The following is a 16,665-nucleotide window of genomic DNA, read 5'->3' as shown; positions in this document are numbered from 1 at the left end:
ACTAAGAAAAAAAGAATGATGCAGCTTCACTCCAAAGAAGGCCATCGTTGAATGGATTAAGAGTGTTACCATTTGGGATTTTATAACTTGCACTTCTACAGAGCTTTTCTTTCACGTATCTCAAAGACTTTGCAAATGTTAATATATGAGCACTCACAGGAAAGGCAAGGAAAGGAAGTGATCATACATGGAAAGGGAGAGATCCTCCTGTGGTCATGGGCCCAGTCATCTCCTTACTCCCAGTCATCTGGTTTAGCCACAAGAGCATCCGGTCACATGGAAGCAGGTGAGATGCACACATACACCATGTCTACCACAGCAGTCAGATGGATGAGTCCATGGCTCATAGGGTATTATTTTTGTTCTTCACACATATCTTCACACATAGGTCGCTCCCTGTGTCTGCTAGTCACATAGAGATTTAGCAGCAAAGCTGGGAATATAACCCAGAACTCCTGGTGCACTCCTGCACTCTAACCTTGAAAGCATGCTCCCTCCTGTAGGCACGATTATGTTTCTCCAAGCTAACTGGTTAACAATTGAAAAACTAAAAACATCAACCCCACTTCTCCCCTCAAAACCCCCCAAGGTCCAAATTTAGAGCTGGTGTTTGCACTGAGATATTAAATCTAAATCTTGGTCCACAATCTTAATATACATTTACATTTCCTCATATATTGAATGATATCCTTCACCCCAATAGTGGTGGATGAATGGCAGACCAGACTTAGTTCATTCTGACCAAGAAACTGTAATATAGAGAATACTTTTTAGCACTACAAAGTATAACTGCATTGCCTGAAAGTTTACAGGAAAAATAAAATTGTATGGGTTTTATTTAATCAAGATTCCATTGTGGCCTGGTATTTAAAGCAAAAGATCTATGAGGGAGAAGGAACGCAATGTTTCAATAACAGATAAATCATTGGCTGCTTATACATTTTTTATTATGGTACAGAGGCAGGGAAAGGATCAGGTGAGATCCTGATGAACAATACAGATTTCCAAAGAAATCCACCCATGTGATAGGCCTGATGTAAGTTATATGCAATACGTAATTGCCTTGGTTGTATTCATAAGAACAGATCTCACTATAAATCCAGTGTAGCTTTGCCAAGGCAGCATTTATTGTACTATGGAGGTGTTTTCAAGAATAATTTCTGCTGAAAATGTGAAAAATAAAAGGTAAAAAGCCCTCCCATCACCCTCACTTTCCCATTGTAGTGCCTCTCTTGCCTTATTATCAACAGTAGGAAAACTCTCCAACGTGAATGGGGTCAACCTCACCTAAAAATAGAAAAGAAGCAAAAGGTTTCCAAGAGACACTGCTACTCTAGAAAACATGCTGGCACCTTCTCTTTGCTAGCCTGTGAGAAACAAGCCAGGGCAACTGTGGCTCTAGCCAGCACACTGAAAGAAGCGCATGTAGGTCTAGCCTGTATGGGAAAACTACCCCAAGCACTCATTAAAAAAAGTTTATCTATTGAACTTTAAAATAATTTGGAGCCACACCACACACAGGTCCAAACTTGCTCCAAAAATATCTCATTAAATAGGATTCTGGCCATCTGGAACGTGGTCTGTACTACAATTCAAACCAGTTAGAATTTGGGGAAAACTCCCTGAGTGTAGAACAGACCTCAGAGAAATGCCTCACACCGGCAAATAAAACATGCAGAGACAGACCCTCAAGAGACTGGCAAGTTAACATAAGGCAGGCAGAGTACATTAGCTGAAAAACTGCTCCAACATACAACATCAACAGCACAGGATGCCCTGCAAGCCTTGCACAAGAAGCGAAGGATTCAGTCATGGGTGTGGGTTGTTTTTTTGTGTTGGTCAGGTTTGATTTTATTTCAGAATAAAGGCTGAAGTTTCCAAAAGACATGAAAGAGAGAGGTGCCCATCTTCTACTGAATTTCAAAGGGAACTCCTTTTTGCTGAATGAATGTGAGCATTAATATTCCAGAGTCCATCTGATCCTCTCAGGCTCCTGTGGGGTCTCAGCACAGGACAGCACAGCATTTGGGGCCCAGTGACTGAAGGGAACTAGGAAGGAGAGATCAGGTGTTAAAAAAGAAGAAAGGACGAGGGCAGCTTTGTCATCATCAGTGAGGTGGGTCACAGCAAAAGGGAAGGAGCTTATCAAGGAGCCAGTTTAAAGACAGTATTTGAGGGAATTAGATGGGGCATGGAATACATTGGGGTAGGACTGGATTATGGTTAGAGCTGGATGGCAGGGAGGAAAAGGGTTAGAGGGACATGGGCATCATTGTTTTAATAGGCAGAAGCCTTCATTTCCCTGGAATCACAACAACACCACTCGTTGGCAAGAGAGCCCCTATCAACCGGGAATTTCCTGTGGATAAGATTGGGTTGAATTTTTCCATTTCAGTGGCTGGGGAGCACTTGCAGGAAAGGGCTCTATATTCATTATCTCCTAAATGTTTCATTTGAGCTATGCATCGAAACATTGTGCTATGACTTAAAAGGCAAGAGAAATAAATAGGGGTGCACTGTGACAAGAAGTGCAGAAAGATGCATGGACATCATAACTATACCCCATGATGCAAGATACAGGATGGACAATAGCATGAATTACTCACGAATGCTGAAGCCCAAGTGAGTTATACAGCTCTTCCTGAACTAGTGCCAATAAAAACTGTCCCGCCAGCACTGAACACCACTGTAATCGGGGGTGTGGTGGGGAAGGGAGAATGAAACCTTTATTTGGCAAGCACTTTCAAAATGAGAAAGTGGCTGCTGGGAGCTGTTTGAGGGGTTGGGATGTCAGAAACAGTTCCAGGGGGACAGATCAGCAGTCAGAGTGCCCATGAGGCCAGCAGAGATTCTGGATGGAACGCAGTCTCTCAGACCTCCTATATAGCAAAGCATTTCCACCACATGAGATCATGGCAAGCATGCCACACGCTGCTTTATTTCTGAAAATATGGGGTCACATGTGATCAAAGAGGATAAACTGCATTTTTTCTGTGCATTTGACTGTCCTACCTGCACTCTGACTTCCTAGAGCTCCGGCTAGATCCAAACAGCTGGAATATTGATAAACTAAAAAGTAAAAACCTCCTACAAAAATGTTTTCTGTCCTTCTCCACTAAAACATGATGGATCAAGGATTAAATGTATAAAGATCAGATTCAATTTTGAACCAGAGAGAGATTCAAGGTCTGATACCCAGTGAGAAACCAGGACTTAAATATACTTGCTGCAAGTCAGGAGAGAAGGGGACTTCAGGGCCTCCAGGGATATACAGAAGCTGTTATAGCCTTTGTTAGTTAAACACAGCAGATATTAAAACCATGACAACCTCACATATACATACATACATACATACATACATATATACATAGGAATACTATTCTGGGTAATGTTTAAGGCGTTAATTATTTTTCTGCCATTCTAGCTTGCAAGGTAGAGTGATTTAAAAATAGTAATTAAAAAAAAGTCACATTTCTAAGCTAGATCTTTTTGGTTAAAGAAGTGTAGCCCATACAGGATACAAGATAGAATAGTATAAAGGTTTCATTAGGACTCAGACTCTCACAGGATTGCTGATTTAACGTGCTTGTAGCTTTGCTAATTTGAGTAAGGCAACTATCCTAAAGTCATCCCAATACCTCCTTTGTATCCCAGCATCTCATGGCCTTAGCATCTCTCATATTTGACCTGACATGTATATGTCTCAATTCTGTGGACTTTATTCATGAAAGTTGTTGTATTCCCTTTACTGGGCACAGGTCTCATAAACACATGCTGTCAAACCCGGTCTAGAGAGTATATAATGTGTGCGCTTGAAAGAGCTGGTAGTGTTAAGGGCTTCCGTTACAATCCAATTTTCACTTGCTCTTAACATCAAATACCATCTCATTTTGGTGGATCGGAGTGAAGGGCTTTATTTCATTTGACAAAAGCTATTCATCATCTTAACATTAAAGTGAGAGTAAAAAAATGCTATTTCCAGTGAGAAAAAAAAATGAAGACTACTCAAGTCATCCTACTACCTGCCACCATATCCACTCAGCAATCCCCTTGCATCTGCGAGGAACCCAAGCGACTTCAATGGTGCAGCTTGGATTAGGGTCTAGCACCAGGGTCCCTTGGCCAAAGCGTGTGGGCGAGGGAAAAAGGCCTCAAACATGCAATCAAAACTTGCAGGCCAGGAAGAGCCCCTGGGGTGTTACTGCAAAGAAGTTACCCAAAGGCAGCTTCGCATCTGAGAGCCTAACTTCATCCTGAGAACAGGGCTGGTCCCCTGTAAAACCCCTTGCCCGCTGTGAATTCAGAGAGCTGCCGAGTGGCTCAGGCTGCAGGATGCAGGCCCAGAAAAGCCTGTGGACAGCTAGCTCTTGCAGACAGTGGGCTCCAGGCCCACCTTGAGTCCAAGCAAACAAGCCTACTGCTGGCCTACACCTCCAGTGAGGGAGGCTGCAAAGGAGAGAGGCAGGGTGGGAAACCCTGCACTTAGCCCCACTTCACCCTCTGCTCTCAGCCCCCGAGTGACAGCACCATGGGCCTATGGTGCGGCCCAGTCCAAGGCACCCCTTATGAGGCCGCACGACATTGCCCTGGCACTGCCATGGGGACACGTGCTCAGAATGGGGGCATGTGCTCGGAACGTGGGCACACATGTGCCCAGAACAGGAGCGCACATGCCTAGAACGGGGACACGCGTGGGTGCTCATTCCCCTCCCCCCCAGTTAAACGCCGCGCGCAGTGCCTAGCCGGGCGGTGCGGGCCGCGCTCTGCCGGGGGCGCTGCCGGGCTCCCGCTACGGGGCGCAGCGCGGGGGAACCCGGGCCGCCGGCGGGGAGCGAACGCGAGGCAAAGGCGGCACCGCCGGCGCCGCAGGGGTTAAGGCCCGGAACGGGCCGCGCTGTTGCCAGGGCGACGGCTCGGAGTGTTCCGGATCGTACCATTGCGCAAGAGGCGCGGGGGGGGAGTCGTGAAGCGCCGCGCCGCGCCGAGCCGAGCCGAGCCGAGCCGAGCGAGGCCGCAGCCGCCGCCAGACCCAGCCCAGCGCCGCCTCCTCCTCCCCCCGCGCGGCCCGGACGCGGCGCCGGGGCCCGGGCGAGCGCGGAGCAAGGAGCCGAGCGGCGGCGGCGGGGCCGAGCCGGGCCCGGGCGGCGGCAGCGGCGGCCCCCGCGCTCGCGCCCGCAGCGCGGCCTGCCCGAGCTCCCCGCGGGGAGGCGGGATGCGGGCGGGCGCGGGCGGCGCGGCCTGAGCAGCGGCGCAGACAAAGGAGCGGCGGCGGCGGCCGCGAGAGCGCCCGGCCCGGCACCATGTGGCTGCGGCGCGGGGGCGGCGGCGGCGGCGGCGCGGCGCGGGGGTAGAGGCGAGCGGAGGCCGCGCGGCCGGGCCGGGCCCGTCCCGTCCCGTCCCGTCCTTCCTTCCTTGCTTCCCTCGGCGAGCGGCCGCGGGGCCGGGCCGGGCCGGGCGATGGAGACGCACATCTCGTGCCTGTTCCCGGAGCTGCTGGCCATGATCTTTGGCTACCTGGAGGTGCGGGACAAGGGCCGCGCGGCGCAGGTGTGCGCGGCGTGGCGCGACGCCGCCTACCACCGCTCCGTGTGGCGGGGCGTGGAGGCCAAGCTGCACCTGCGCCGCGCCAACCCGTCGCTCTTCCCCAGCCTGGCGGCGCGGGGCATCCGGCGGGTGCAGATTCTGTCGCTGCGCCGCAGCCTGAGCTACGTGATCCAGGGCATGGCCGACATCGAGAGCCTCAACCTGAGCGGCTGCTACAACCTCACTGACAACGGGCTGGGCCACGCCTTCGTGGCCGAGATTAGCTCCCTGCGCTCGCTCAACCTGAGCCTGTGCAAGCAGATCACGGACAGCAGCCTGGGCCGCATCGCCCAGTACCTCAAGGGCCTGGAAGTGCTGGAGCTGGGCGGCTGCAGCAACATCACCAACACGGGGCTGCTGCTCATCGCCTGGGGGCTACAGCGCCTCAAGAGCCTCAACCTGCGCTCCTGCCGCCACCTCTCGGATGTGGGCATTGGGCACCTGGCAGGCATGACGCGCAGCGCGGCTGAGGGCTGTCTGGGCCTGGAGCAGCTCACGCTGCAGGACTGCCAGAAGCTCAGCGACCTGTCGCTCAAGCACCTGGCCCGGGGGCTGGCCCGGCTGCGCCAGCTCAACCTCAGCTTCTGTGGCGGCATCTCGGACGCCGGGCTGCTGCACCTGTCGCACATGAGCAGCCTGCGCAGCCTCAACCTGCGCTCCTGCGACAACATCAGCGACACGGGCATCATGCACCTGGCCATGGGCAGCCTGCGCCTCTCCGGCCTTGACGTCTCCTTCTGCGACAAGGTGGGCGACCAGAGCCTGGCCTACATCGCCCAGGGACTGGACGGCCTGCGCTCCCTCTCCCTCTGCTCTTGCCACATCAGCGACGAGGGCATCAACCGCATGGTGCGCCAGATGCACGGCCTCCGCACCCTCAACATCGGCCAGTGCGTCCGCATCACCGACAAGGGCCTGGAGCTCATTGCCGAGCACCTCAGCCAGCTCACTGGCATCGACCTCTACGGCTGCACCCGCATCACCAAGCGGGGCCTGGAGCGCATCACCCAGCTGCCCTGCCTCAAGGTGCTCAACCTGGGACTCTGGCAAATGACTGAGAGCGAGAAGGTCAGGTGAGATGAGGGGGCACCCGAGACCTCCACCCCCTCTGGAGGGACTCAGTGACTGCTGCAATGGAGGAGAGAGAGGGGCACGCACAGAGCCATGCTACCCGCTGCCCCAGCACCAGAGGGAGGGACAGAGAGAGTACCCCTGTCCTACACCACCTGCCTGTGGTTGCGCTGGCCGGGAGGCAGGAGAGAGAATGCCTGTCCCTTCTGTGCCCTGCCATGCCCCTGGGTTTCTACTTGGGATGCAGTGTCCATGTCCCTCCCCTCCCCCCACTCCCTCTTCATCCTCCTGCCTTGGCATAGGAGATAGAGGTCCACAATCTTATGCACTGGGGCTGGAGATACCCGTCTTTACCCATGACCCCCTGAGTCCATCCCCTTGTGCACTAGGGATGGATAAAGACAGACCCTTCCCCATCCTTATTTATCCCCAGTCCAACTACATTTTGGGGACTGGAAACATTTTGCAGAGGCGGGGGTGGAAATGGAGGTGGGAACAGGCCTCTCTTCTCTCCCTGCCTCCCCCTCAATAGAAAAAGAAAAAAAAAAGCTTACTAGCGCCACCTCCCATGTCCAGCTATCCCCTCTTCTCCTAGGGACACCGACCACCTGCTCAGACCATTCCACCTTTGCCTGTTCCCCCCCAGTCATCTGGAGATGGCCACAGAAGCACCCTCCTCACATGCACTCATTCCATTCACTTCAGTCAGGCCCCCAGCTCTAGTCTCCCCTCCTGTACTGGGGGTGGATAATCTCCCGCCATTCCAGTTCTTCCGTGCTTTGGGAACAGAGAAGAGTTATACCAGGGGCATGGGGACGCACCTCGGTGTCACCCTGGGAGAGAAAACCGAGACACTCCCTTCTTTTCCCATCTCCCTGCACTGGGGATGAAAACCCAGTTTCCTTCTATTCTGTTCCTTCTTCCCCACCTTCAGAGCTCCCAGCTTTTGGAAGGCCCGAGTCACCTTAGCCACACATCTTTCCTTTCATTATTCTCTCTCTTCCTTTTTCTTGGCAGTGGGAATAAAGACATATCCAGCCACATATCCATTCCTCTTTGGATTGGGGTGAGCAGGTAGAAGGTGACTAGCACCTACCTGCCCAGGGGACTTAAGGAAGAATCTCCAGCTTCACTTTTGCTTTCATTTGAGATACTGTGACCTGTTTTTATTTTGAAATGCCTAAAAAAAAGTAACTACTACAAAAACAGCCTCTTACTCTCCCACCACTCCCCTTGCTTATGTCCTGTAACTGATTCCAGTTTTCCTCATCCATTCTCCTCTCTTTGCAGTATTCATTTTCTTACATGGTTTTATTTTTAAAGACATTTGAAGTTGCTGTTCTTGTGGATTTTTAAGTACATTTTTTTCTGCTGAATATATTCTATATATATAAATATATATATGATGTCTGGCTACCTCGTTTTAATTTGTTACATTTTTTCTCAAAAGCCCTGGAATTCTTACAGGAAAGAGATTTTGAGACAAACATTTTTGTGCCTAGACTGGAAAAATGCCCCTTGGGTTTGTATTTTTTTTTTTTAAGCTTTCCCTCCCACCTTCACTTTCTGGCTGTGCCTCTCACTCCTTCTCCAGCTGGGCTTGGGGACCCCACTGTGCTTCTGTGTTTCTTCTTTTTGTTTGTTTGTTTGTTTTTGGAAACTCTCCTAGCACAAACACGTGTAACACATGAGCATCCATCCAAGGATTGGGCTACTGTTAAAAGAAATGTGTGAAATGCGAGTTCAGTTCTTAAATATATATAGACCTATATATGCAAATATTTTCCCCCTCCCTTTCAAATCACCTACAAAAAAGGTCACTGTGTGAGGCTTCCTGTTTTTAAATGGAGAGAGGAGCAGAGCAGGCCTGCAGGCCCTGAGGTTGTAATGTGAAGGGGAGGAGACAGATGAACTTCAGTCTTATCTCTGTTCTGCCAATAAAATGGAGCTGGTTCTTTAGATTTTTTTAATTATTATTATTATTATTATAATTATTATTATTATAATTTTAAAGAGGAAGAATACAAGATTAATTTTTGAAGAAAAATTCCTTGGCTTTTTTCCCCCTCCCCCCACCTGGTTGTTGTTCAGATCCTCAAATCCTCCACAGTAACAGGCCAGACCATGGAGTTAAAGCAAACCCAGAGACCCCTATGGATTAATTGTACTGTTTGTGAATTTGTATAAAAAATAACAAAGATCCTCTTAAAACATTTTATATTCTTACAGTAAAAGGTTAAACTGATATTTATATAATAAAAGAGGAAATATGAAGTATGTTTTTGAAAAAAAGCTGTATCTGTGTTGTCTTTGCATTTTAAAGACATTGTCCACTGGTTTCTGAGAAACATGGTGCATGGCTTAGAGAGGGTTTGGGCTGTTTTCTTGTCTCAATGACTGATTAAGTCTAATGAGTAAAAGGAAATGGAGAGTCTGGTCCCTCCTGTGCAGGATGTTGAGCAACATAATTAGAAGTTTGCAAAAATTGCTTCCTTTGGAAGGACCAGTCTCCAGGTCTATAGAGAAAGAGTCAAACTACAAATTGTAGGTGTCTATTCAGTTTGGGGTTAGATTGACTGACTGCAACTGGCACTTTGTTAATGAAGCAACTGACACACCATGTAATAGATCCAACTTGACATTTGGGTGCAGGGGAAGTTTTAAAAAACTTGAGACAAAAGGTGGTTGTCTTGTGACTTTTCTTTAATACAGGGCAATTGGTCCCCTTTACCATCTGCCAAAAAGCCAGAGTTTCCCTGCCATGTTTATAACCCAAAACTGCACTTTCTTGCTAGAGTATAACAACCTGGAAATGAATGACCAGGGAAAATGAAATGGCCTAGTCAATTTTCACTGCCAAAACAGATAAATGCAAAGTAGAAAAGAAACGGATTTAAAAAAAAATTCTGTTTGAATAATCTAAGGTGTCCTTTGTACCATCCAAATCTCTCTCTAATGAATGACTTTTAACCTGATAGGGCCCTTTTTAGGCTACTGTGATGTGGATCTTTTATTGTTGTTCAAGATTGGGTTTAAGCTGTGTTTATAGGGCATGAAACAAAGCTTTTCTCCCTCTAAGTCCTGCAGCAGGGCTTTCTCTCCCCCGCCTCCTCCCTCCTTCCTTTTTTAAAGGAGGGGTTGGGGGTAGAGAGAATGTGAAATGGTGGAAGAAGCTGAAGCCATTGTTCAGGAAAGTTAAAAGAGGAGCTGTCCTTGCTTGCTTGTTCAGTCATGCATACTGAATCTCCCCGTGTGAGGGTCCCTATGGAAAGGAGGAGGGTGATTCTTCCCCTCTTTTTAACATTCCTCTCCAGGCCTGGCTGTATTTAAGCTGCTTTCCTTCATGCAGAGGAGGGAGGGGGTGGGGGATGGTCTGGAGTTCCTGTACATTTGCATTTTAAGCACTTCCAGTGCTAAGCAGGCCAGTCTGTTTCATCCAAACTATTCTCCTGGAGCAAACACCTCTCAAGTTAGACTTCAGGTGGTTATGCTGCAGGTCCATGATATCAGTGTGGCCCTGGCAAAGGGGTTATGGCTGCCTTCAGCTGTAAGCTGCTTAACTTGCACATTTCACTATATTTTTGACTCAGAGCAAAGTGTACATAATGCTTTGTTTGAAGCTATAATTGTATCACCTTATCTCTTGAGGCCTCACTTCAAAGTCAAAAACTTCTCCCTGTGAAGAGGGCAGAGTTGCACTGCACCTCAGGGAGGGAGGCTCACACCTAGATGCCACGGGATTGTTATTATTATTGTAAAACTTCCAAGCTTTTTTGCAGGGGGGTTCATCACAAAAGCTACGTTGTTCTCCTCTTGCAAAGCCATCACAATTGGATCTAATTGAGCCTGACACTATATCCATCTTCCTTTACTTGGAAGGAGGTGTGGGGTCTTTCTTTTCTGCTTAAAAAAAAAGTTTACAAACTTCTTGACCAGAAAAAAGGATGTATGAACTCCAGTACACAATAGGAATTTCCAAACAGGTTCCCAATGCCAATGGCATTTACGGTAACATTTGATACCACAGGCAGGGATGGTAAATTGCACCTTGCTCGCTAGAACAGAGCCTGTAGCAACAGGATCCCAATGAACAGACAGCATTATAGACCGCTTCTCCCCATCATGGTTCTGTAATAACTTGGACAATGTTTGCATGGGGGAGGATGTCCGACTAAGAAGCTATAGGCATGTGTGTGTGTGTGGTCCTTTACATCCTAAAGTCAGGAATCAGACAGTTCTGAGGCAAAAATGCTGTTTGTAACTTCTCCCCACAAAAGAGTTAAGCGGCCCGGTGTGCTATTTAAAGATAGCTCAAGCTCTTGCAATTTTGCTGAAAGCAGAGCCTTCCTACAGCCCGGAATTATTAGAAGGTCCAATAGTACCCTTAGAAAATGGGCAGACCTGGCTCGTGGCTGTCCCTCTGGGAAGCTCAGGGGTAACAATGCTCTCATGGTCCCAGACATGAGTCTCCCTGCTGGGAACGGTCTCAGCTGGAGAAATGCACCTTCGCCCCAAAGCAGAAGGTTTCCAAAAAAAAGGTGGGCAGGCCTTCATGGGGTGTGAGATGAGAGTAACCTGTCTCCAATCACCCCATCATTCTGTGAAGGCGACAGAGGGACCGAAGAGGTCGCCTGCGGGTCACTCCTGAGCTGAAGTGGGTCAGTGCAGAGTCCCCATGAAATGACTCAGTTGGCATAGGAAGAAAGGTGCCGTGAAAACCCTTCCACTTGCTATCCAGCTGGAAATACCCAAATCCTCGTCAGGGACCCGCGGAGAAGGACACTTGGCTGCAGCAGGGAAGCACAAGGCAGGTCTCCTGGGTGCCGGCTTTGTGACTTCTCAACTTGAGCACTGAAGTCAGCAGGAGACGAACAAATCCCGTTCACTTCAGTCCTCATTATTGACAGCTGAGGACCCAAGGGAAGGGAGGCGCGGCTGCGATGGGGTCTAAGCCCCGACAAGGCGGCGGCAGCCCCGTGCCTGGGAGCCCCCCGGCTGGGGTGGGCTCAGGGGGCAGCTGCAGGAAGCAGCCAGAGCCGAGCCGGTCCCAGCCTCGGCAGCTGCTGCAGCTGCTCCTGCCGGCAGCAGCCTCCAGCTGGCTCTTCCCGCCAGCCCCTCCTCCCGGCCCAGGCCACATGGCGGGAGTGGGGGAGGCGCCACTTGGCTCCCGCCGCCTGCCCGGGGCATGGGACTGCCGCTGGGAGCCTGCGGGTCCCTCTGCCCCCGGCCACGGGCACGGGCACGGGCCGGGGCGGCTCTCGGAGCTGCGGGGCGGGGGGCGGCGCCGGGCCGGGCCAGGCCGGGTAGTGCAGGGAGCGGCCCGCGCCGCCAGGCGGCAGCCTTGTCCGCCGCTTGGGGCAGCGGGGCCCAGCGCCGCCAGGTCTCGGCTGCAGCTCGGCGCCGCCCGCCCGGCCCGGCGTGAAAGCAGCCCGAGAGGCCGGGGGCTCCCGCGGCTCCCCCAACCCGGGGTGGCAGGAGCGGCCGGCGCACGGGCAGGGAAGCAGCAGCACCCCCCGCGCTTGGGAAGGGAAGGGCCCCGTCCGGTAGCCCCCTGCCCCTTAGCTGAGGTTGCTCAGGACCTGCTCCTACTCCGCAGTGCTGCGGGGGGAAGGGAGGGTCATTTTAGCTCTCACAGATGTAACCGCTGCTCAGCTGTGCAAGGAGCTACGGAGCAGCACCGCCCGCCCTGGAGAGCCAGGCCTCAGCCCGCGCAGCGCAGCCCAGAGCCTGTCCCCTCCCCGCCGCTGTGCCACGCAGACCCACGGGCGCTGGGCAAACTACCAGCTCCGTAGCGCTGAGCACTCGCCTGCGCCTAGCAGCCTGTGAGCCCCAAACCCGAGCACAGCAGAAGGGCCTGAGCCGCAGGGATCTCAGGATCCTCCTTACTTCACATGCAAAGTATGAGGTGTCACCTGTAGTTTGACAAAAGTACTGGCACACAAAGGAATGGGACAGGACAGACCAGCCCATCTGTCCAAGTGACGCTTCCACAATTTAACCTCATACTGGGCTAGGCTTTAGGGTGGGGTTGTTGCAGACAGGGCACTTGCCCAGCTTCCTTCTCAAGGCCCACCGGTTCTGTTTCCAGCCAGTTTACTTTTCATGGCGCAAACTTGTCCCCACAGAAATGCAACAAACACTATGCAAACCAACAGACACAGAGAAACCAAAACTTGTGGTCTTTCTTCAACCCCTGAGAAGATAACTTGGGCTCTGTGCTTCTCCCCCAATGCCACAGCCTTCCCTCTCCTTTCACCTCCAGAGCTATTAACCCTCTTGGCTCCACTCTCATTTACTAATCATCAGTTGCAGCTTTCCCCCAGCCTTCCAGATAAGCAGACTGTGAATTGCTGCCTACCCACAGCTGGGGTTTCAGCCCCTGAAAGCAGCATCGCCTTACATGGCTGAAGTAGAAATAATCCCTCTTTGGAGAGACCTAACCTAGACTATCATCTACATAGTTTTGCACACAGAAATACCAGCAATGTATTGATAATCTGGATGGGGTTCAGAGAAGAGCAACAGAAAAAGATCATGGAGATTGATTTAGAAGGGAAAACTTAAACATCAGATATAACAGTTGTGCTTTGCCAAGACACAGGTTAAGCATTCTTGGTTATTAAGCCGGGTTGCCTTTTAGAGCAGTACTGCAATGTGAGCAAAAATTATATGAAGTCGTCCAACACCAGTGTAGAAAGCTGAGAGGAGCACGCAGAATCCCCTCTGATCTGGAGGGAACATCTGGCACTGGGTGCAGCTCAACATGAAGTGGCTTTAATCCAGAGGATACGAGCAAAGTGAGAAAGAAGAAAGCAGCGTGCTGTAAACTTGTACTCCAACTCAAACAACATATGGATCTATGAGATTTGTAACAAGCTGTGTCACTCTCAAATTGGGCTTATCAGCCACAACTGGAATCATGGGGCATCTGATTCAACCTCTTATGTGTACACCATGATCCAAAGGATTGACTACTGGATTAAGTAGCCAGGATCCAGGCATCCCTCCTTTATTGCAGCACAGCTTGCTCTCAGCCAGCCAGGACTCCCTCATGGGTAGCATGACTGAGACAGACCACCTCTACTCAACAAAGGTTTTTATTAGGTTCTTGGCTGTCCCTTGGATGCCATAAGATACTTTACACTGGGAACACCAAGGCCTAGAATGAAGGATAAGAGTGTGGCTGAGCAGGAGCCAGTTCTCTGCTCCCTGCCGTAATGAGCCAGGAAGGTCTTTTATGAAGACTGGGGAAGCTTGAATTCAAGATACAGTGCTTATTTTCAATACTTTTCGCTTCACTCACACTTGTTTTTTTCGAAGGATGGTGTCTGCGGACAAGGGTCCCGCTAATTTTGATAAATGAAAACAAAATACATGGAGCGCTTTAAAGTGTTCAGTCTCATACAGGATAAGACCTTCCATAACTGCACACTGAACTGGCATGTATTTGAATAGCACTGCTGGCTGAGGTTTGGCGTAGTTGTCACCAGTCAGGTCTTCAAGTGATCATGAGCCAAACCAGATATTGGCAACGGCACAATTTGAATCTAAAGCATCACTTGCCACCACACTTGGCTTGATTGTGTCCTACTTGCGTGCAAACCCTGGTATGCAGTTAAGATAGGATTTGTTTGAATGTACTGATTTCCCAGCTTTACTGGCAAAAGTCCTGCATGAACCTATTACGTTTCTCATGACTGTGGTATTAGTTTCACTGGTGAATTGCTAAGTGAATTCAATATCCATATTCAATAGCCAGGACTTCCTGGCTATCATTACGGATCCATTACTACAGGAAGCAAGCACTTCAGTTCATGCAGCTAGGCACACTTTTGATTTAGTGTGTTTGTCTAAGGGAATCAGTAACTATTACATTTACTTCACAAAGTGATTTTTTGCAATTTGAGGGTGAGGCCCCTCTCCTCTGTTAAGTCAAAGGACCTGTCTTGATGGTCCACTTCAGGGGGTTAACAGAGCCAAGATACTTCCAGGGGAAGAATGCTGTTCTTTTGACAGACACCTCCAGCAAGAATTTAAGAGGATTGTAAAATGCACTTTGGTCCACCACTAATTGAGTAGGCTCAGACATTCTTTTCCCCAGCTTCATCCTTACAGGCCACCCACACTTGCTGATGACCTGATATGAGCGAAGAGATAAGAAGATGCTCACAGCATCAGTGTCAGTTTTATGACAAAGCTGATTAGTTGTAGTATAAACATTTTGCAAGCTGTATGCTATAGCTGTACAGGAGACAGGGTATATGCTTTGGTACCTTCATCATATCACCCACAAAACCTCAGACAACAGATTCGTTTTGGGATGTTGATAGACTGGTTAACCCAGGCTGTCTCAGTTTAGTGGCTAGTCTGAATTCCTCCAGACAAAACAAAACTGAACAGATTCAGAATAAATTATTTGTGTCCATGGGGCAAAACAGTAGTTTGGACTGAATACTAAGTCTTGTCTGCTTGATTTTCAGTGTAGTTTGCTCTGAGGCCTACCTGCACTTTGTGTCTAGCCATTTCTGTTGAAGATTAGTGGGGAATACTCAAGTATTCAGGATTCCTGTGTCCAGGATTATTTTCACTAGTAAAACCCTCTTTCTTTGCTTTGAAAAAAAACATTATTTTGGCCTTTGCTCAAGAAACCACTACTTGATGTTGATAAACTGGTTACATACCATTCAGTTTTCTAGATTGTTGAGAAGGCTGTGGCAAGATGACTCTCAGAGCATTTTGAAGCTTCTGATCAACTTGACCTTTGTCAGTCAGGGAACAAACTAGATTTTTGCCCAGATAATCTACTGACAACACTGGTGAATGATCTCTTGGCACTGGATGAAGATCAGGTGTCGTTGCTGATACTGTTGATAGGAGCAGGTGTTGAGTAGCTTATGGATGCAACAAGGAGTGGAAAGCACTGTCCTTCAGCAGCGCTTTGTGATCTCAGAAATTGCACATCTAACTGTGAACAAGTGCTCCACCTTCCAAAGGGATGGAAATACAAAGCACCATCCCATTGTCCCTTTTATTCAGTGCATATGTGGAGCTTTTAGACAGGTGAGTAAAGCAGCATGGGCAATGGTATTTTTTCCTGCCAACTGATATCCAACTCTGTCTCTATCTCATTTGACCCAGACAATGTGGTCACCTCCTTAAGGCTGTAGCACATCTGAAGTCTAGCTGGCTAAAGCTTAATCCAGAAAAGACTGAGGCAATGATGGTGGAGTGGGGAAAACCATCTGAGCAGAGACAATAACTGTCTTTTTGACTGTCAGCATTCAGTACCTATAACTGTCAACTCTGTTGTAGCAAATAACCAGGGCAGCATTTTTCCATCTGTGCCTGACCATGGAGGTCACTGTCCTTTCATTTGATGGTGGACCTCATTATTGCTGTCAGTGCATTGTCACACGTAAGTCAGATGAAATGAACACACGGGCTGTTGCTTGTGTGTTCCCTAGGGGCAAAAATCTATGTTTTTAACTTAAGCTAACTAACACAAGTAAAGTCTTAACATAGATGAGGCAGTTGGAGGTTTTCATGTGAGTTAAAGACTAGACTACTTACCCTGCTATCTTTAAATTGAGCTGATTACTTGCAAGAAAACTACAGACTACTGTGTCTTCACTAGGATTTTATCTTGCTTTAGTTAACTCAAGAACACACTTCTTTTTTTCCTAGTGAACACAAGGCCCAATATGGAACTACACCTTAAATGCAACTAAAGCAGGTGCAAAAGGCAGCTGCCTGGTTATTAAGCTATGTATATTACCAAGAACTCATCTGACTCCCATGTTCCAGGCAGTGTTGTCTCTAAGCTGTGTGGTGTGTGTGGCCGAACAGGTGCGCTTATGCCCCACTGCCAGGCACGCTTGCACGGCCGTACATGCCACACAGCTTAGAGGGAATGCTGGTTCCAGAACCTCTATTAGTTGCCCGTAGATTTGCACATGATACTGATTTTGACCTAGAAGGCCCTAAATGGCTTCAAATCCTCCTGATTATGGG

At 49.4% G+C, this 16,665-nt stretch overlaps 2 protein-coding genes across 2 annotated transcripts in view; one reads left to right on the top strand and one right to left on the bottom strand.

The window, feature by feature from the left end:
* Positions 1-16,665, bottom strand: part of WNT5B (Wnt family member 5B) — a 90,360-nt gene that overhangs the window by 39,470 nt on the left and 34,225 nt on the right. The gene's annotated exons all lie outside the window — the stretch shown is intronic.
* Positions 4,838-8,197, top strand: FBXL14 (F-box and leucine rich repeat protein 14). The gene has a single exon (XM_006258285.4). It carries the CDS (start codon positions 5,458-5,460, stop codon positions 6,658-6,660), a length of 1,203 nt encoding a protein of 400 aa, XP_006258347.1. The 5' UTR covers positions 4,838-5,457; the 3' UTR covers positions 6,661-8,197.

This window comes from Alligator mississippiensis, chromosome 4, assembly GCF_030867095.1.
Source record: "Alligator mississippiensis isolate rAllMis1 chromosome 4, rAllMis1, whole genome shotgun sequence".
In the NCBI taxonomy this organism is placed as follows: Eukaryota; Metazoa; Chordata; order Crocodylia; family Alligatoridae; genus Alligator; species Alligator mississippiensis.
The sequence above is the reverse complement of the archived record's forward strand: the minus strand, read 5'-3'. Positions and strand labels throughout refer to the sequence as shown.

Excerpts from the sequence above, each read along its gene's own strand:
- FBXL14 (XM_006258285.4), top strand. The coding sequence starts at position 5,458 with ATGGAGACGCACATCTCGTGCCTGTTCCCGGAGCTGCTGGCCATGATC.